The sequence below is a fragment of the Pipra filicauda genome, unplaced genomic scaffold (assembly GCF_003945595.2).
Source record: "Pipra filicauda isolate LSUMZ 115617 unplaced genomic scaffold, ASM394559v2 scaffold66_size7647185_pilon, whole genome shotgun sequence".
NCBI lineage: Eukaryota > Metazoa > Chordata > Aves > Passeriformes > Pipridae > Pipra > Pipra filicauda.
The window spans coordinates 6,443,527-6,464,731 of NW_024104831.1; the positions used below are offsets into that span (position 1 = coordinate 6,443,527).

Consider the following 21,205-nt stretch of genomic DNA (forward strand, 5'->3'; position numbering starts at 1 on the left):
CTAAATTAGGGTTGCTCTGGTTTACACTGTGCAGAATCTAGTCCAACAGCTGACAACAGACCCCCAGACAGAACATGACATTCAGCTGCTGATATATTTAGTCCAAGAGCTCCCTGTGTTAACTAGCGGAAGCCCTATCTTCTCTGAAGGGTGCACTGCAGCTAATCAGACCAAGTTTATTTCTCATTTACTGTAATGAGCAAAACTTCAGTGGAGACTGCAGTCAGAGCATCTGGAATCAGGAGAAATATAACAAGATGACTCATTAGTCTGTGGTCAGATTTCTTCCCGTGCAGGACGGTCAGCTCCTCACATCCTTTCCTTCTGCCACCTCCACCAGCATCCTGTTAATTTCTGAGGAAAATACAAATATGTCTTTGTGGTTTTCAGGACTACTTCCACTTACTTTTAATTATTTATTCATTTACTTCCTTTTCATTATTTCTTCATTCTTTACAATCTATTATTCATCCACCATCTTGTTCTATTCATTGTGATTTCTTGTTCATGCCACCTGGAGTTATTCAGTTTTTGATGCTCCTGCACCTCTTCAGCTCTTTGTCATTCCACCAAGTGCCAAATGTCATATTTTTCAGTATTTTCTCCAAAGACTTTCTCTGATTTACCTTATGACTGGTCCTCTCCAGAATCATCGTGTTTCTTCATCAACTGGGGATTACTATTACTGTTATTATTACTGGTTAAACCTTGAAAAACAGTGTTAAAGATCACAAGTGAATTCAACAACTGAAATCCCTCCTCCCAAGAAAACAGTCTCATCTACAGACAACCACCTATTATTGGTTTTCCAGCTGATACACTGATAGTCCTGGAAAGCCTCTTCTCTTAGTCACCTTCTCTCCACCTCAGTGATGATATAAAAGGTCAATGATATAAAAGCATGATGCTGGTAGAGGGTGATTTTGTAACCAGTTTCCTATCCAATTCCTCACAACTATTAGAACAAGAGAAATCATTTATGAAGATGTCTTTCAACATTCATCTAATGTTTCCAGTCTCTGCAAAACCACTAAAAGTTTGTAGCCTCCTTTACAGAGACTTCTCCAGGGATCACACTACTCCCTGTAGAGATGTGAGTTGTTCCCAAGTCATATTACTTTGGTCCAAGACATCTTGCTTCATTTGTCCCTGAGGAACTTGTTCAAGATTCTTGCACAACTGAGATCTCAGCATCCAAAGAACCACAAAAATACAATTCTGTATTTCAGTTTGGCCACACCCAGACTCAAAATTTTGAAAAGCAAGCGCTTGAAACAAATGAAGAGCTTATCTCTTTTAGCAAGACCTTGTTTCTTGACAGAAGAAATACTGACCGAATACAACTTGCAGGAAAGGAAAACAGGTCGCTGCCGTTTTTGGAGATCCTGTGTGAAAGCACCAACAGCACAAGAGACCTAGAGGACTACAATTCTACTAACTCTAACCAGCCATGAGAATGACCCAGCTTGTTGCAGTGTCTCAGCATGTCTCATAAAATGCACTGAAACATTTGCTAACAGGACTATCCGCATGTTATTGTTCATTTTTATTACAGCAGCACTAGGAGTGCCCATCAAAATCAGGACCTTGTGCCTGGTACAGATGTCGGTGTGTTAACCAAAGAAGAACATATTATTCAACTTTCTACTCCTAATATAAGCAGTCAAATAACAAGACTCTTTCATGTCAATGTGTCATTTATACGGACAAATGCTCCGCAGCATGGGTCATATAAACTACCCACAAGGACTGTTTCTGGGGGAGGGGGGGGAAAGATTCTTAACCTTATTTTAAGATTCATATCTATGCATTCATGTCTGTGCATTTAACCATATACATAATTCACTTAAGTTTAAGAGACCTGCTTTTAAATACTTCACCACTGTGTCATACCATGGAAACTACCTCAGGGCTACTAGGAAGGGGGTTCAAACATCCCTCATATAAAACACATCATTATGCATTAGAGGAAACTTCATTCAACAGAGAAGAATGGCACACCAGCTGGAGGTGAACACCATAAACCACATAAAGTTTTAATTAAATTCATTAAAAATTCTTTGTCTCTCACTGTGTTTGGAGACAGATAGAACCTTTAACAATGGCCAGCACACAATCAGGTTTGTCAAAACTAATAATAATACAAAAGCATTTGCTTACACTGGGGCATTTTGAAAAAGTTTGAGTAACTGTATTATTTTTAATATGAGACATTTATAAATCATTGCAAGATGTGGCTGGTCTTGGAGCAGAGTTGCTGTTTCTATTGTTCATTGGATTGATAAAAGGTGTTAATAATAAAATGCACATTTTTAGCAGTTGACAAAGTGAATACAGGAAAGAAGCATATGTTCCCCTTAATATATGTATATGTGGGGCCTGTTGCAATATATGTAGGGCCTGTTGCAATAGAATAAGGGATAATGGCTTTAAACTACAAGAGAGTAGATTTAGATTAGATAAAAGGAAACTTTTTTACAATGAGGGTGGTAAAACACAGGAACAGGTTTCCCAGGGATGTGGTAGATGCCCCATCCCTGGAAATGTGCGAGGTCAGGTTGCACAGGGTTCTAAGCATGCTGATCTAGCTGAAGATGTCCCTGCTCATGGTAGGGAGATTGGATTAGATGACTTTCAAAGGCCCCTTCCAACCCAAACTATTCTATGATTCTATGACATATAAACCCAATTTTCATGATCAGTATTTCTTTACAGCATAGCTTTTATATTCCGTACTGATAAGCATGAAAAACAAGTACATTTCCTGCCCTTTAGAGCTTGCAGTCCATCAGCAAAGCAGAATACAACAAATGAATATTACAGCACCAGATCCCCTCCTGTAAACACACACATGCTTGATGTCAGACAATCAAGTATGACAGGAGAGTAATCATGAGCACAGAGCACGCATAAATATTTGCAGGAGTAAGCCTACTAACCCAGGTAAAAGAGGATAGCTATGTTGTGCCTAGCTCTTATGTAAATGACTTTGTTTTTCAAAGCCTTGCAAAATACTTTTGTGTTTAATGAAATCCAAATAAAATGATTCTACAATGTACTGAAAGGCTTCACATGATGAGTCAGTGACAATGTCAGCTATTTAGACTCATGGCAAGTACTTAATTTTGGTCCAAGTCCAGGTCCCATTTTAGTCAGTGGGAGTCCTTTCCCTGATTGCAACATGAGCCTTTGTTACTAAATTATCTCAAGCTGATGAACTGTGAAATAGAAAAGGTACTTTTACTAACCATTCCTAACTTAGATTTATTGAGGATAATCACAAACTAGTACTGATTAATTCAGTAATTAGATCTGAATACATACTCACTGCATAGCCAAAACATAAGGGTTGGATATTCATTTTTCATACTTCATCAAGGCACTCCAATACAAAAAAATATCACAGGTCAAATGAACAGTCCAATAACCTATATGATATGGTTGAAAATGGGGAAGATCAGACAAAAGTGTATATTCCTCATCCTAAACCTCAGCAACCAAAGTTGCGATCTTGTCCATCTCATAGTCCTGATGCTATACATTTTAGATTTAGACATGCATCCGCTTGATACTCAGTACTCTTTGGGGCAAGGAATTTGATGGGCTTTACTGTAAGGCACATCTTGACCAAATATGACAGAAACATGCATTTGAGTAACTATACAATACAAAACCTAGATTGATGGATCTAAATAAATGTTAGCACATACAGTGTAGTATTGAGTCTACACAATAAAGTACTCTGACTAGTAAAAAACACTAATTGAAGAAATAAAAGAGCAAAGAAATTTTTCTGTTTTTTCCCTATCCTATTGCCCTTATCAGCTGTGAAACTGCTGTCCTCACTTACATAGGTTTCAGAGGAAAATGTTATCCCTGCTTTTTACTTTTCTTTCACACATGCACAAGAAGCAACTTCAAAGGAGAATAGCTAAGAGATGAAGGAGCTGAAGAAAAGAAGTAGCAAAAACAATAGCCCCAGAACTGCTGCAGGGGCTGACAGAAAACACCGTATAATGCACTTGCCTATAGTCCCATCACAAAATGGTGTGAATTATCTAACCTCAACCACCTAAAAATGAAGGTTATAATTTGAATGTATTGGCTAAGTTCCATAGGCAATGGAGAAAGGCACAAATGGAAGGTAATTTTTCCAGTGTTATCATAAATACAGTAGATAGGGTAAAATGTCTTCTGGAAGGGTCTGTCTCATTCTTTTGACCATAGAAAATCTACACAAATAGGCTAGGCCCCTAAAGGTAACCAGTTCATGTGATTACACTGAACTACTGAAGTATCTCAACAAGGTTGCAACTAGTTAGCTTGGGTACCAGCATCAGGCATGCTGCCAGATCAGGTGGCTGTCTGACAGCTGAAAATCCTAGTAAATTTGGCTGCTGTGAGTTCACCTAGTTCATGCTTAAAATTTTAGTTGTCTCTGCTACGGGTAAACGAAGAGATACATCTATGTCTCTGTGGTGATTGTAACTCAGTTTGTGATTTGCTCTGAATTACACGTACAGACTGCAACAAAGATACGACACATTCACACCATTGCTCTGACCACAGGGCTATCAGCCCAGGTGGTGAGATCCTGTAGTGGTCAGCTGTAAGTATACATCTACAAGTATCTACTGGTATAATATAGGTAGGTATTATATGACCTAAACATTTTATCTATAGCTGTATGTATAAGTAAATTATTAAACAACTATATATCTACAACTTTTTAACATATTTCAGTCCATAGACTAAGAGACACAAAAGGAGAAAAGGGAGAAAACTAACTGCTCCAAGAAATTGTGGGGTTTTAACACAGGAGGTGAGATGACAATCCATATCATATGACACAGGCATCGTGGACCATTCTCCTGGATCACCACCATAAAGATGTGGCCTGTGTAGCTGACCCGACAAAAACAAAGCTCCAACCTCCGGCCTAGGCTAGTATCTACCACTTCTCAGAATCCTCAGCAATGGATCTCCTCCAAGATTTTTTATCACCAGAAAACACAAGTGGGACACAAATTAACCAATAACTTCAAAACATTGTGTCAGCTCCATAGATGTCAAGGTAAAAACAGGATGGCTGCTCTAGATATCCAGAAACAAATCAGTCCTATGTCATAATGATAATGAACATTCAGCTAGACTACCAAACGCTGTGCTTCTGGTTCCTGGTCCAACAAATACCTTATCCCAGATCACCCAGTTCAGCTCCAAACCAAGTAGTGAGATCTGAAAGAGTCCTCAAAACTCAGCAGCTGCTACTGGGATCAGTGAGGCTATTCATAAGTGCAGGGACCTGCTTTTGCCAATCACAGAGGAGTTGAACACATCTTGAGCTCGGATGTAGCAAACTTTACATGACAATTGGGGTGAGGGAAAGAAAAAAAGAGTAACCATAGCAACAACATGCAATTATAGACTTAAAATAAGTGTGAAGCTTTGTGGCTCAAGAGCAATGCATTTTAGAAAAATAATGATTATGCTTTCTCTTCCTGTGTGACTTAAGTAGGGCATTAACTTTCAGGAAGAGTGAACACTGGTTTGGAGGTTTTTGGCTAGGACATACATCTGAATTAATTGTGGCCCAGAGTGAATTTATGCTAAGTTTATTTAAAATAAGATAGATGGGCAAGTGACAGCCAGTGTTTAGTTGAAAAGTAACATTATTTGTGGAGACAGTCTATTGTATTGCAGCAAAAGAGAATTCCATCTTCTATTAATAGTGCCCAGTGGGAATCCATGCTGGGACTTTTACTTTACTGACATATCCATTTCATTAAGTTTCTTTACCAGATCCTTTCTTCAGTTTTTGTAGTAATTCTTAGTGTGTGTGAGCGAGCAAAAGTATTCTCTGGAAAGGATCCAGCTACTGCTGATCTTGAGAAGGGATTCTCGAGTACTACAGATGATATCTAAAGTTTGTCACTATAATAAATACAGCATGGCCTTAAATGACCTTGGAGCAACTCTTGGAAGGGAGAAGGGGGGCCCAGGTTGCCACTGGAGGGCTCTGCCCAGGTGCTTGGGTCAGAATGTGAGGGCATACTTGGTGAACAAAGACCCAGCTTGTGGTGCATCCTCATTCATCTTCATCCCGGGCAATAACATGGGGTGTGGCAAACCCTCTTCACTCTACCCAGGCTAGCCTCTTGGTTGCCTCTCCAGTTAGTCTGAGGGCAAGCAGCTGACGCTCCTCTCTCCAAGGCAGGTGGCCTCTCCTATGGAAATAAGCCAATTAAAGGAGACTATAGAGAGGCACAATTGGCCAGCTTCTTAAGCTGTGGTTCAGCTACAGAATTGAAGATAAGAGAGGTGATGAACAGGAGAATTTTCAGCTGCATAATTTTTGACCCAGTACATTAGTAGTGTGGGCTAAAGCAGAGGAGGGGATTTTGGTACATGAATCTTTTTCCTTTCTGTGAGTCGCAACTGCCAAGGATCAAATTGAGAAGTGTGAAAGTAACAGGGTGGTTTTCTGTACTTCTTTTTAACACTACTAATGAAGGGCTTTTCACATTATGGCCTGTGTCCATTTCAGCCCTGATTTTGTATCTACTTAGAGGATTAGAAAGATTAAATGCTAATTAGACCACTGTGGATTAATAACTGCTACTTCTGCAATGCACATTTTTCTTAATCTTGCCTTTAATTCTAGTGGAGATTGGCCCGTCTTACAAAGCCAGAATTTGCCAAAGGCTACTAGACACATAATAAATAGAAGGGGCTGGGTATTAGTTTTCTTGTATATACTGAATAGGCATCACCCGTTTGGCTAAAGAAGGAATTATAGGGTTGTTTTGTCTCTGAAGAAAATAAAAAGCCAAGTCTTCATTGTTCTGTTGGAAGCACTGGTGGGTTTTTTTGAAAATGTTTTACATTTTCAAAATATTTTATGTTTTCAGGTCTATAACTTCTAATTTGAGTATTGTAAATATGTACACACATTGCTAATTCAAAGTTTTTTCAAACACTACTGACATTATATGTAAAGTGATAATTAGGAACATGTGAAGACAGCAAATAGAGAAAAATTGGCCACTGTCTTTTCACTGACTGTTGACTGGGGAAATCACGGTGCTGTTCATTAGTGGGACAGTTTCCTTGTTCTCATATAAAAACTCAGTTGCAACATACTGATAATCGTATATTTGCAAATAACTTTAGAACTGTTTAGGGAACATTTAACAAATCAGCTCAATACGGCAGTTGTTCATGTGTAAAACATGGCCAGGATCTTTACCAGAGAAGACTTAGAGGAAGGTTTTCATTTCCAGCCAACAAAGAATTCAATTTGCATACAGGTGTTACAGGGCTTCTCTCTGAATTCATGGATCACTGCTGGTTTCAGATGTCAGGACACAAAGATGGGTCAAAAGCACTGTAAAATGACTTGCAGCTAGTTAAAGGAGTCTGAGGTCAAGGCTGGTAACATCAGCTCTCTTGTTTTCCACCGAGTGACGCCAGATGTACCAGGATCTCATTCAATTACATTATTTCCTGCTGCAACTAAAGGAGCAGGTTGGTTTCAGCACAAGGAGACTTACTACAACACTTTTTGGTTTATTCTAGCACAGAGTAGCCTCCCAGCTCTTGGCTGGAGGATGAGATCCACTTGCTTAAAAGCAGAGCAAGGATCATCCATTAGGATAAAGCAGGGGCAAGGAGGGCTGGTAAAGCATTGTCCTTCTCCATGATGTCTGTAGAGGCTTTGAAGCAGTATTGCTTCTGTGCACAGAATGACACTTACACAACGATTCTCTCCAAGGCAGCCACAGTCCAAAAACCGGTCCCTCATTTCATTGAGAAGGCAGTTAAACTTTCTGGTTTGTTCCTCATCTTCTGGGGCCTGAACGGTTTAGAGAAGGCGTAAGTGCAGCTGTGACAAGTCTGTTGTTCTCGCTCCACTCTTGTAAAGAATTACTAGATATGTTTTCTGGGCTTGCATTTAATGCAGAGGTACCTCATGCAAAAGAAACCACAGTCTGCAGAAGGCCAGGGTCACTTTGGAGCAGGAAGCTCCTAAGTGTGCACCTGATTTTCAGAAGACCTTCCCAAGATTTTGTTAATATCGTGGAGGAGCTGCAAAGAGCCAAATGTTTAATGAAATGAGCAAGGACAAAGTCTAAGATCTCTAAAGAGTTTTCCTTCCTTAGACCTCCTACTGTGTGTGACCAGAGGCAATCTTCTCTCTGTTTAATCAGTTCTTAGTAGATAATACTCTGAGAATTACTGATGCTTAATAAATTGTCAGATCTGCCTGTTTAAAACAGTTGATCATTAAGAGGGCTCTCTGCAGAAGACTATCTGAAAAACATCTTGGGTATAAGAAAAGCCCTCCTCCAGAAGTCTTTAGAGAGGACCTGGGAGAAGAAACAGGGAATAGAGGCAAATACTGCAGCAATGATTGCTGAAAAATTTCCTGTTAGGCCACCTTTTAGAAATGGAGTGGGACTGTCTTACAGAAATCCTATTTTAGCCCATGCCCATGACATATTTTATGAGAATAGACATTTGATGTCCCCTTCCACACTCAAACACCAAACTGTGCATGACCAAAGACTATGGCCTCTTAATTCTTCCTCCGAACAGAAACTCCTGTGAGTTTCAAACATATTTTTCTGCACAACAAAACCCACAGAAACACATTTCTAAAGCCAAGTCCTTACCCTAATTCTTTACCACAGAAAATTATCATGAGCCAGCTGGTGAAGAAAGCCTTTAGAGGCATACACCCAAGGTCTGTAGCTGCTAGGAGTGGAACACAGACCCACCACAGCTGGTAGCTGCCTGTTATGGCTGTCCTGGAGAATATTAATTTTAACTAACTGTACTTTAGTAACTGTACTTCAAAAAGGGATTGGCAAGAACAATTGATTTCACTAGTGTATTACTGCACTGGGTTTTTGTCATGATATCTATAACTGATTTTCAAGGCTTTTTTTTTTTTAAACATATCTAAATAATATATTTTTCCCCCCAACTTTTATGTAATACCTTGGTCTCTTCTCACACTTCTTTCATCAGCACCTGAATTTATACAGCTTCTCAGTCACACAACTAAAGCACCTTCTTTTAATTATATTTCTTGCCTCAGATAAAAGATTCGACAAGAATTTTTCTGCAGGTCACGCTAGCATTCCTGCATCCTTCCCCGACAGCATCCCTTATTCACTTCATCGCTTCACCACCAGAGGGCGCTGCCTGAATGCCTTTGAAATATTTTTACTCCAAATTTAAATACATAAATAAATAAATAAATAAAATTTTAAAATTCCAGCTTTGAATTCTTCTTACTTAGAAAAGGTTGAAGTTGTGACAGGAATAAAAGTGAAATATTTAAATACTGTTGTACAGCGCAATGCCTCAAATCTTTGCTCCACTTCATTCTAGTCTCATCCAATCTTGTACAGTCTGGTACAACAGTACAGATTAAGCTTTGTTGATTTAATCAAACAAAGCAGTCTTGAATTAGGGTGTTTATGCCAGCTATTGAAATCCACAGTATGACTCCGATGGACTGCAGCTTGAGAAGGAAAGGCAAACTAGATTTCTACAGCTAACTAAAAACAGCCAGTGATACGTGATACTGCCTAGGATAGAGCACAGTATTTCTTAAAAATTAGTGTCCATTAGTACTAATGTTAAGGCTCTGTCTCTTTAAAAACAGAACTTCCACTTTAACACTGATTCATTTTTAGATTGTCTTCTCTTTTTCATAGTAATTTCTATCCCAGTTCTGCTCTGTTTTCCAACACCTTTTTGTTTACAACAGGTCTCTTTTTCTCCCCACAATTATGTCCAATGACTTTCCATCAAACATGTTCATGTATCTCAACACAAACATTTCATGCACGTAAATGCACAAATGTGCATCTGTATTTCCCACTAAATAAGGGGTTCCAAGCTATTCTTGGGTCCAGACTTGTCCTCTTCAGACTGGAGCTGAGCTTAAGATTCTCAGGAAGGAAAAAGCCAAAGTAAGCTCTTTAGCTTAAACCCCAGCTTCTGAGCCATGAGCTCTAGCCAGATTGGGCATGGGAAAACTCAAGTATGACTAGTTCTGGGACTGGGTTTTCTTAAGTACAGCATACATTCACAAAGCTGAGTTGCAGTCAGCCACAGGAAGACACAAAAGGGTTGGTGCAGAATTTGATGTGCTAGAACTCTGCTGCACAGATCCCCACAATGATTGAACCTGGAAGTCTCAGACCCTAACAATGAAAGTATAAATAACTTTATCTATGGATTTTATAATGGAAATGATAAAATTACAGAGGCCTGACTTGCTTGCACAGCACTAGCACTTGACAGTCCTAGTCACAGATCATTCAATTACTAAAATTCGAAGTAGGACACAGCCCTCACACGATGTCAATGCATGACTCTTTAAGTCATGTGCATTTTACTCAATAATGAGAAGTCTACATTAATATGCCCACATGAAGTGCTCTGTTATCAAGCTAGTCAGTGAAGAACTAGTCAATGTGATCAGTGGCATCTAGAGAGTTTGGGTTCACCCTACAGCAGGCACTTAGATTTGGTCTCATGCACCCAAACTTATGTCTTGGTCTCATGAGCCTGACTGTGAGCAGAATTCCCCACTCCTCCCGCAGTGCATCAAAAAGGATAACTTTCAGGAACCTTAATTCAGAGAATTACCCTGTCAGAGACATGCAGAACCCAACCCAGCCTCTGCAGCTCCACCTCCATTTTGCCACTTCATTCCAGTCTACTTCCAGATGGAGGAGAGAGCTAATTTTTCCTCTTTAAAAATATCCTCAGTGTTTGAATATGGCAGATAAACAGATGGATCACAGGTCTCAGTTCTACTCCTTGCCAGAAGTGGGCTACGTTTGTGATACACAATGCAGTTATCCTGCTCGGGAGGAGAGTATGGCATATCATTTGTTTTCCCCACGTGAACAAACATCTGTTGAAGATGATAAACAGATGAAGTACCTAGGACATCCATTGTTCTAGAAAGTCAGATCTTTTTCTCTTATACACAGGACCTGTTTTTTCAGAAATGCATTTCTGATTAGCCTATTTCCAGTGACAGTCTGGCAAGCCAGAACGTGAGAACATCTCATTTTATTGATGAAGGAGTTTCTACCTCACAAAAGAGAAATAACAACACTCCTGACACTGGCCAGCAAAGCCAGAGAGGCTCACAGACCTTCACCACCTTGCTGCCTTCCAGTTTCTGAGGGGAGCCAGATCAGAGGATTACCTCCTTTGTCTGTGCAGGGACAGCATGATGTTTTCCTCACTGAGATTTTACCTCTTGGCCCATTAAAGAGCAGAACAGTAAGATGGAGCTGAGGTAGGCATCTAGGAGAGCTTGAATGTGCAGACTGCTTTCCTATCTGAAAAGCTGATTTGCAGGCAGACATACAGACCTCCTTCCACTGCTGTATGGCAGTGAGGGATTCATCCTGGGCAGAGGCTAGGCCATGGCTTTTCTGTTGCTGCTTTCTTCCAGGGATGCCTTCAGCAAACAGCAGGTCTGCAGTGCTTTGGAGGCTCCAACCATCGAAGGCTACATGGGGTTGCCACTCGGGGTGACGTGAGAGTCTCTGCATAACGAAGGAACATGTCCCAGAGACCTCTCAGAAAACATTTGTCATAATCTAGGTCTTAATCAACTCCAGAATGGAAAAAGCAACACAAGTGAAATGTCTCTCAATGCCTACAAATACCTAAATTCAAGTTCAGTTATAGAAGAAGGAGGGGAAAAGTAAAGAGCATGTTTTTTTCTCAGGCTTCAGAGCCAAGATCTGTATGTTTTTGAAGTCATCCTGCAAGGAAGAAAAGAAAAGGCTGAAGCTTACTGTGACCTAAATAAAGCGAAAGAAATAGGTGCTTGTGATCAAAGGGTTGAATGATGCATATACACATCTCCCTAAATAATAGAGTCATTGGGAGAAGTGACATGTCATTATTCCTCTGAAATAAAGCAAATTACCTGTTCTGAAAAGAGGAATTAATCTGTTTTTATACAGTGAAGAATAATGCCACATTATTTCTTCTAAAATTAGCAGCTGACAAGCTGAGACTTCACTGCATATAGCATCTGGCTTTCTGGCACCACATGCACTTACCAGAGTGAACCCTTCCTTTACCAGTTTTATAAGGTTTGGTGGGCAATAGCCATTACTACAAAGGCCTACATCCACTGAGCTCCAGAACAGCCGTAGGTTTAAAGTATCTCAGAGTTTCTTTCTTTTTCTCTGGAGAAGCAATATGCAGAAAACCTGATACTGACATTTCAAAAAAGCTAAAGAACTTTGAATGGACTCTCAAAATCCTCTTTCACCCATCTTTCCAACCAGCTGTACCCTTCATTAGTTGTTTTCCAAACAAGAAGCAAGCACATGACATTCTCATCCTAAAATTCTGCATTTTGACATTTCCAGTATTCAAGGCAGGTAGAGAAAGAGTGAATTCTGAAAGTTGAAGTCAGACTCATCTAAGTAAATAAGAGGTTTCTTATTTTCTATTATCAAACTATAAGGCTTCAGATGCTGAATAACTGAGCCCATAACCATAGTAATGGCCTAGCAATTTATCTTGTAAAGATAATGACTATATTTTATCACATGAATGCATAGAAACAGTGTAGAGACTTCTCAAAACTGCTTTCCCGAGGAATTCCCCTCTGTTTGCTGTTTATGTTTAGAGTAACAGTATGAAGGGCTCAACATTTATAAAGAGGCTTGGGAAATTGAAAACATGAGAATTCATTTCCATCAGACCCGGGAGACCAAAATCACAGTGCTTATTTACCCCCTAGACAGTTTCCAACTAAATACTCTTTCAATGGAACCTGACTTTCCTGACTCTCTTTCACTGATGCACAGCCATACCCGCATCCAAGCTGCGTGCCGAAAATTCCCTAGCAGCAGATTTGAAAGGAAATATGTTAGACTTTCTCTCCATCATGCACCTGAGTGAAGTGATTGGGTGATATTTTCCCTGTGTTTAAGAATGTAAAATACCTCACTATTGTTGGTGCTTTTCCTTGGCTGTAATGACACCGAAAATATAAAAGATAACAAATCCAGTCGCCAAAACCACATATCTCCATTTGATCTCTTCCATCAGAGTTTTGGCCTAGGCAGTTTAAAGTCCATGTTTGCACTTGTCTTTCATACATATGAGGAATAAGTGAGCTTCCTTTGTGCTGGTAGGACCAAGACAAATGACACTGCCCTCTCTGCTTACTGTCCTGACTGCCAGGCTCCACTGCATCACACTGCTGTTTGGGTTTTTTTTCCTTGAAGGGTAGGAGATTGTCCTCTTGTCTAGCCAAGAAAAGGATTTTGTAATAGTTGAAGAGCTCCTTGACAAAAAAAAGCAAGAAGATCTTACTGGAAGAAGATGCTTCCTCAAGAGAGGTCGGTCTGTTCAGAAAGGCAGGTCAGCTAGTGAGTGCTGGAGTTGGAACTTTGAGGGAGGCAAACACATCAAAGCCAAGTCTTAAATTCCCCACATCCATAGGTTCTTCCATTGGATAAAGGCCCTGTGTCAGTGAGGAAAGGCACCCTTTCTGTCTGACCTAAAGACAACTCCATGATAACGATGCAGGGTTGAGCACCAAGGACTCAGGGGCAATCCCCATCAAAGCTTCAGCAGCCAGCAGAGAGACAAGGAGAGATGAGCTGGATTGAGGCTGGATTGATTCTGAGACAGCCTCTCCTTATGAGCAGGAAAAGCTCTCTGGACATGATGCTCAGTGAGTATCATCCAAGCAACAGGGTTGTCTATGTTTGAAGGACTATTTAAGTCCACAGATAACCAGGGTAAACTTGTGGTCCAGGAAAGGAGAATCTCAGAATCTGGCTCAGCAGTTTCCATTTCTGGTTCCTAAGGCAGACCTGGTAACCCAATTGCAGGAAAAAAAAAGCTGGCTATGTTTATCACTCTATCTTTCCTGACAGTAACTTATATTTAAAGAGATTTACCACCAGCACCACCTTCTGAACCTACTTGAGTATTTTTCTTCTCTGCACGGAACCTGGTGAAGTTTTACACTATCTGCTGCAAAAAGCACCGAGTTGTTGAACTTTTCTGGTCCTTCATTGTTAACAGCAAAAATTACAGTCAAGACTGTCATCAGTTTTTTTTCTTCTACCTGCTTTGTAATAGCGTGTAGATCACAGGCTAAGGCACAGTTTTGAATTCAGTTTAAATGGTACCATACTGACCTGCAATCAGCATTTTGCAGTACAAAACTGGCAAGTGTGTAATCTATGGAACAGATACATCATCACTTCCCTACCTACTCCATGTATTTATTTATCAACAGGAAAGCCAAACAGCTAACAAACACCTCCAGGAGGACATATTTCAGCATGATGTCACCAGGGGGAAAGTAAGACCATCCATATCAAAGTATGCAAACCTCATTTTTCAGTACATGGAGATAAGCTACAGCTTCTCCTAAGCTCACCTATGGCAGGGGGACACTGACCAAACAACTGAGGGCAACTTTCAAAGACTGCCTCTTTGCAAAGCATGGAATGAATAACTTCCTTGAGAAAGCAAAAAAACCTGAATAAAACACTATTTTAATTATATTCAAATAATTATTTATTTGAAAATATGTTCCCATTAAACTACTGTCTAAGCACAACCTATTGTAAGTCAGAAGCAGTTTGGTTCTACCTGCATTTAAAGTCATTATTATAATTATTTTCACCAGAACAGCCATTAATCTCATAAACAATACCTGGCTTGCAGAAAATACATGATAAACAGCTATATTATGATTTACTATTAGTTTTGTTGCATTCTCTCACTCAAATACTAACTTCCTATGAAAATGTTTTTTGAGAAAAAAATATCTTACCTTCAGATTGATGTGTGGCAAGAGGTGTCTGTGTCTCCTTGGAGTATGATACCACCTCCCGAGGTAAGAAATCAACCTGGGTAATCTTTGACACCCCTAGTTTGTGCAGTCTGCGTCTAAGGTGGAATACATGACATCAAAAGGTTAGTCACATTAAATGTAAATCAGCAGCAGGAACACAAGTGTTTGCTTTTATGAACAGAATAAAAAAATACTTTGGTGTTTGTTAAGATGAAACACAATACAGTATGCATGAGAAGTACCTAATTGCAGTGAACAAAATTAACCTGAGAACCATTTGCCATAATAAAGTACAGTTACTGAACCTCTAGATCATGCTGCTGAGAGGGACTGTAAATGGGAGTGAGAAATGACCTGCTTGCGCCCTTCTTAGCATGCAACAAAATTCTCTTTCATGCCATCATTACTACAACGTTCTGCCTGCTCAAAAGAGTTCATCCTCAGCTTGGGAAACACAACAATGGAAAGGGCACAGTAGGTGTAAACCACACCAGATTAGGACTGTCAGATGTTCAGCTGAGAGCAATAATAGAGCTTTTAATTGGCAAGTTGGGTGATTTCTATAAAGGAGATTCTCCCTTCCACAGGAGTCATTAATAGTGGAATTGATGTAGGTTTATGATTAATAAAGTCCTAATTCAAGGGCTGAAGTAGAGCTAAAACACAACTGGAACAGGGCAAGAATAGCCTTCTTTTTTGACTACTTCCCTTACTCTAAATAAATCATATGAAATAAATCAGTGAAGCCAACTGTAAGTGGGTAAGGGAAAGAGAAGAGAGACATGGTCATGAATACTTTGTTGTACACAGTTCATTCAACAGTGTGTGTGTGTGTGGGAAATAAGTTTATTTCCTGAATATTATTTTTCTGTTTGCAGGAAGTGAAGAATATACAAATGATTACTTGCAAGTGTTTGGAAAATATGTCAATTTTCGTCAGAGAAAAGAATGCAAGCATAATAAACAAATCAATTGAGTAAGTCCAGTTGCCTAAATCTGCAAGTGTGAGCACGTTTGTGCATTTATGGGAAATAAATTCATGGACACAATGTTTCTCAACTGTCATGTTATTAGAGAGAACAACTTTGAAAAGCAGAAAATTCATGCACATTAGCCATATCCTCTTCATTTTCCAGACTGTCAGAAGAACAGAAGTCAAAGGGATTTTTATCTTATTAATTTACAATGGTGTCAGTATTCAATTAAGATTGATACCTGAAAGGAAATGGAAGTCTCAAAAAGAAACTGTCATCATTGGATAACACCTACTGAACTTTTCAGGTGGTTAACGCTACCTCAGCTATATATTTTTCTGTTCTATCTTACTGGCTGAGTTGTTATTAAGCTGAATGCAATTAGATTCATCAGTACCAATCAGCTGTATCGTGTAACAAACGACTAGAGCAGAAACAGTTGTTATGGCTCTGAGCTCTTTACAAAGATGAAAAATTAACAAGTCTCCCTCCTTACAACCATCTGTGACTTTGCCAATGTGAACAATTGTCAGAAAATTTTACAGAAAAACTTCTACCTTGTTACTGGGGGCAGAAAAGCTTCTTAAGGTAACAGAAGTTTTAGTAGTTTTACATTTTTGTAGCTGCTTTAACTGAGGGTCTGTGTGAATTCAAGCTTTAATAAATATGAGCAGTATCTGATGTGTTTTTCCCTTCTTTAACACCAGATGTGCAACCTAATTTGGTCAGTTAGATTTTCCTATGTAACCAGTCCCCTGCTGCCCCAGGCTACTCTTTCCATTTACCGAGAATCTTAAGCCTCCTGCATTGAAAGTCTCTTGACAGTGGTCTTGGTTAAGTGTAATCCCTAAATAATTATGTGTCTAATCTAGACCTAATTAGAACCTCACGTAATTCTAACAACAGTTTCACATGAGGTCATTCTGTATCTCCTCACATGAGGAGGGGGAACAGCTAGCTGGATTAAACAGCTGGTTGGTTTAATCTCTTTGTACCCTGCTATCCAAGAAGTGAGCTAAATCCCAGAGCACTGTGCTGAGACGGCGTGTGGAATTTTTCACCTAAAACATTTACAGTTCAGACATTGCTGCTGCCTGTACAAATGCCTTGTGCCACCCATAGTGTAGTAATTACTGGTGAAGATAGGGAAGTCCTCCTTCATCTGAAGTAACATGATCTCCTGATTATTTTTTGCCCCTGTAAAGCAACCCGTAATTGTTCTTGTGTAACTAAAAGTTGGCCTAGCCAAGCACTTGGAGACAATTGGTGCATCCTTTCAGTATCTGGACTCTATCAAATATGAACTGTAATGTTCTAGTCTCTAGTTCTTTTTAGGGCAACACTAAACTGTCTATTGTTTTCTTATCCCCATTTTTCATCGAAGCTGCTCATAATTCTTATATATTACCTGAATATTCATCTTAGAGAGCACTTAAGCTTTGAAGGATTCCTTTCAAAACTGCCAATGGGATGTGAGTAGAAGGACAGTAACTAAAGTCCACCCAATAAAATTGGTTCCTCTGTCTATAGGTACCAGAAGAAAGATGTATCTGCTAGAAGTGTTTTGCTGCACATATCATGTATTTGCTGACTGCAGAATTTCTTTTGCATTGGATTTTGGAGTTTTTTTATCTAGTCTTATGACACTAGAAGAAAGTTTAACTCTGCTTTGGTTTTGAAGACATTTTTCTTTCAAAGGGGCAGAACCTCCATTAAAGTGTTTACCTATGGATTGCTCTTCAGTATGCTTCTTTCTTGCCTTTGCACTCACTGCTCATAAATGATTGAAGTCTCATAGCTATATACAGGGTTATCTTTTCATGAGTCAAATAAAGGGACTTGCTTTGCACAACTCTTTGAGGAACTTTGCTCCTAGGCGTGCTCATCTTTTACCCAAACTTCTGGAAAAAAAAAACAGCTGAGATTCTGGATATTCTCCTTCTGATCTTTCCTGGTGAATAGCCATAACATCCCTAACTGCAGCTGGGAGCACTGTCAATCAGCAGTTAAAGGAAATTGTTGGTTTTCTTATAGTATGGTGAATGAACTAGCATACAAACTAGTAAAAGCACAAGACACTTGCCAGGACACTCAGACAGGAAAGCCTGTAAGTTCATAGGTAGAGCAAATTTTTCGAGATAGTGATTTGGTTTTGCCTATGACTCAAGCTCTGAAGAACTTTAAGTACTGCTACCTATGCTTTTAGAGGAACAGTTTATCCTAAATATCTCTGCAGGTAAGCATTTCTAAATTATTTAAATTAATGATTTTTTTTCACATGCTTGGGGTAAAGAAGTTCCATCCCAAACTACAAAATATTTATTTTAGCTCTAGTACAATTCAAAAAAAATCTTGATTGGCCTGAACTCAACTAAGATGGCAATTACTCTTGTGTTATGATCATATTTAAGTGTACAATTATAAGCACATACACAATGCCTAATGAAAACCAGGAAATTGTTACTGCATGTGGAAACAGCATAACTAGGGCAGACAGAAAGGAGGGGGCAAAGTACCTTGCAAATGATTCAGAGAGAACAGTCTGAATCAACAGGTACAAACAAGATCAATGTAACTGTACATGCATATATGTGCCACAATAATAACATTTCATCTATAATGAAATAGTTATTTGTATTGTGTTTCAAGCAACAGAAACAGCAACTTATCTTTTCATGAGATTATTTAAATAGTTGGGGTTTTTTTCTACAACAATGGCTTTGCTGAGGCTTCTTATTTATGAAACTAAAAAAAGAAAACTTAAACTATGGTCTTTTTGAGTCGACAAAGCAAATAAAAATCTCACACACAACCAGCTCAACTAGGAAGCATTTTCAACATAATTCTTGCAAAGAAATAACTTATAACAAAAAGAGCTGACATATACCCAAGTTCAGAGTCAGACTGGAGTTGCAGCACTGAGGGGTCTGTGTCCCATTGCAAGGTCCTAGGATGGTAATCAGCCGTGCAGCACGAAGGGGAGGGAAAAAAAAGAACACATAAAATTAACTGAAAGGATGAACAAAACCCCATCTCATTAGTTACATGGTCTATGTAGTACATTCAACTTCCAAGTGCAAGCAACAGCCACCATATGTCAAACAAGGTTTGTATGTCAAACTGTGAAAGGGCAGGCAACTTATTAAAATTAAATATTATTGGTAAAAAAAGGGAAGAAGCTGGATTTCCTGTCAGATATTGATTAATTAAACATGGAGTCGGGTTTTTTTCCTTTTCCTGAAAGATTTCTAATTCTTTAACTATGGTTGATGCAATCACAATAACCTGTAAAATCTGCAGGCACAATTTATTTATGTTTTTTTGATAAGGTAGACTGAGCACTTGCCATGAACTCCACTGAAGAGTCTATCCCTTCACAACCCCCTGACATGGACAGTCAACCATCTTGTGCAACAGTGCTCTGGGCGTGAATGTCACATAACGCATATGACAACAAATGGAACATTGAACAGCAGCTCTGACATACTCTGGGGGCATCTGGGACAAACAAACAAATTCTTCTTCTTTTCCTCCAGATAAAATCCCTGGGGAAGATGGGAATGATACATCTGGGAAAATCAGATCTATGACAGTCTCTTAATGGATTGCTGTCATATGAGGCTGTCACCAATTGTACGAATGCTCAAGAGGTGTGATCTGAAGACGTTGCTCCCTGCATTGCAGTGCAACTTGCCCTATTACCAGCTCTAAAACACTTTGCAAACACTCACAGAGCCTTTCCAGAATCCTATAAAATACTTGTAATCCTCCAATTCAGAAATGCAAAAATTGACATATCGAGGCCAACATTTTCAAAGTGCCTGCTCATTCCCTGGCTCCTAATTTTATTTAGTTTTTTCACCCTCAGGAAGCCACATTTTATATGCAAGAAAACTGCCAGAATCCATGACAGAATCAGGAACACACGTTTGGCTCCTGAGCACCTTTTCCTGTAGTATGAACACTAGATTATGCACTGCTCTCATTAGCAAAGTCCTCCTTCACTAAAGCAGGTGAATCATGCAAACACACTGGATAATGACAGCTGACAAAATTAAAAGCTCCTCTCATTTCTTCTGAATGCAAATTTTGAGGATACAAAGAACATAATATTACCAGGTTCAGCCAAAAACAGCCATATAACCAGCCATGCTCCATTTATGCAAGCCTTTCTGCAACAACAGCAACCTCTGCCAATGAAGCACTCGTATAAACTAAGAAGTTATTGAAATAGGTTAGAAATAGATCTCTTAAAGCCAAATAATTATTCTACCTCCTATTCTTAGTAAACTCACCCATTCTATTACCAATGTTAACTCGCTCTCTGGAGAGACAGACAAGGGCATATGTTGCACTCTGTCATGTCAGAGTGAAAGAGAAGCAATCTCAACATCCTTTGCATAGAAACAGAATGAAAAACTGTAATGCAAAGCTGCTTTCTCATGCAGCATAAGGGCACTTATTTCCCTCAACTTCTTATGATCCATAGTGATGTCTATTGGGATAAAAGACTTCCCATTGATAGTGAAAGACTTCTCCAAAATGAAACTGTATTACAAAAGGTTCAGAGACAAAGAAATACAACAATAAAGAACACATTTTTTCCTTGTAACTACACTGCAGTGCAAGTACAGTGGAAAGTGGACATAAGACCTGAATGCCTGATGCAAGGCAAAGGCATCAGTGACTAACAAATTATAGATCCTCTAAAAAATGCTATCTGTGTGAAGATTACACTTGTAACATCACCAAGGTTGGCAGCATACCAATCACTTACTTAATATGTAAGTGCCAGTTTCTAATCTTATTGCTGCCTAGGGGCTACTTATACATGCATATCCAGGTTTTCCAAACACTTAAAAGAAAATATATGTAACTCATTTCAATTTCTTCCCCCCAACATTCACTTTCAAACATACAAAATTTCCCAAGGAAAAAAGGCCATTTCATCAGAAGGAACTCCATTATCATTTGATTAAAACAAGAGCTTGCAACAGGTCTCTAAAGAGGTGTAGTCTCTACATTTCACCTCTAAGAATCCATCCAGGTCACAAGAGAGGGCCTGTTTACCTGGTACCTAGATGAATGCCTAAACAAAATAAATTTAGAGATCTTCCACACTCAAGACAGCACTCAAATCCCAAAAACATGAGAACAGTAACACCTATGGTTTGTGCCATCATTTGTTCCATGCAGACATATAGTAGAGACATGTTCTTCCCTTGAGTGCTTCATTATCTGGATTCTGACATGGAGCCTTCACCACTCTTGACACTTTTAATAGCAATTCTCCTTGACTCCTGATTATACCTGTTTTCAACAGTTTTAGTGCATCTGCAAAACACTTCCT

General features: G+C 39.2%; 1 protein-coding gene across 4 annotated transcripts in view; it reads right to left on the reverse strand.

Moving 5' to 3' along the window:
- Positions 1–21,205, reverse strand: part of DYNC1I1 (dynein cytoplasmic 1 intermediate chain 1) — a 184,710-nt gene that overhangs the window by 125,860 nt on the left and 37,645 nt on the right. For all 4 annotated transcript variants that reach the window (XM_039388634.1, XM_027749172.2, XM_027749174.2 and 1 more), the window contains exons 5-6: positions 18,743–18,802; positions 14,861–14,976 (exon numbers count right to left, since the gene is read on the reverse strand). In XM_039388634.1, the coding sequence (XP_039244568.1) occupies positions 14,861–14,976; positions 18,743–18,802 (176 nt within the window). The remainder of the gene's footprint in view (positions 1–14,860; positions 14,977–18,742; positions 18,803–21,205) is intronic.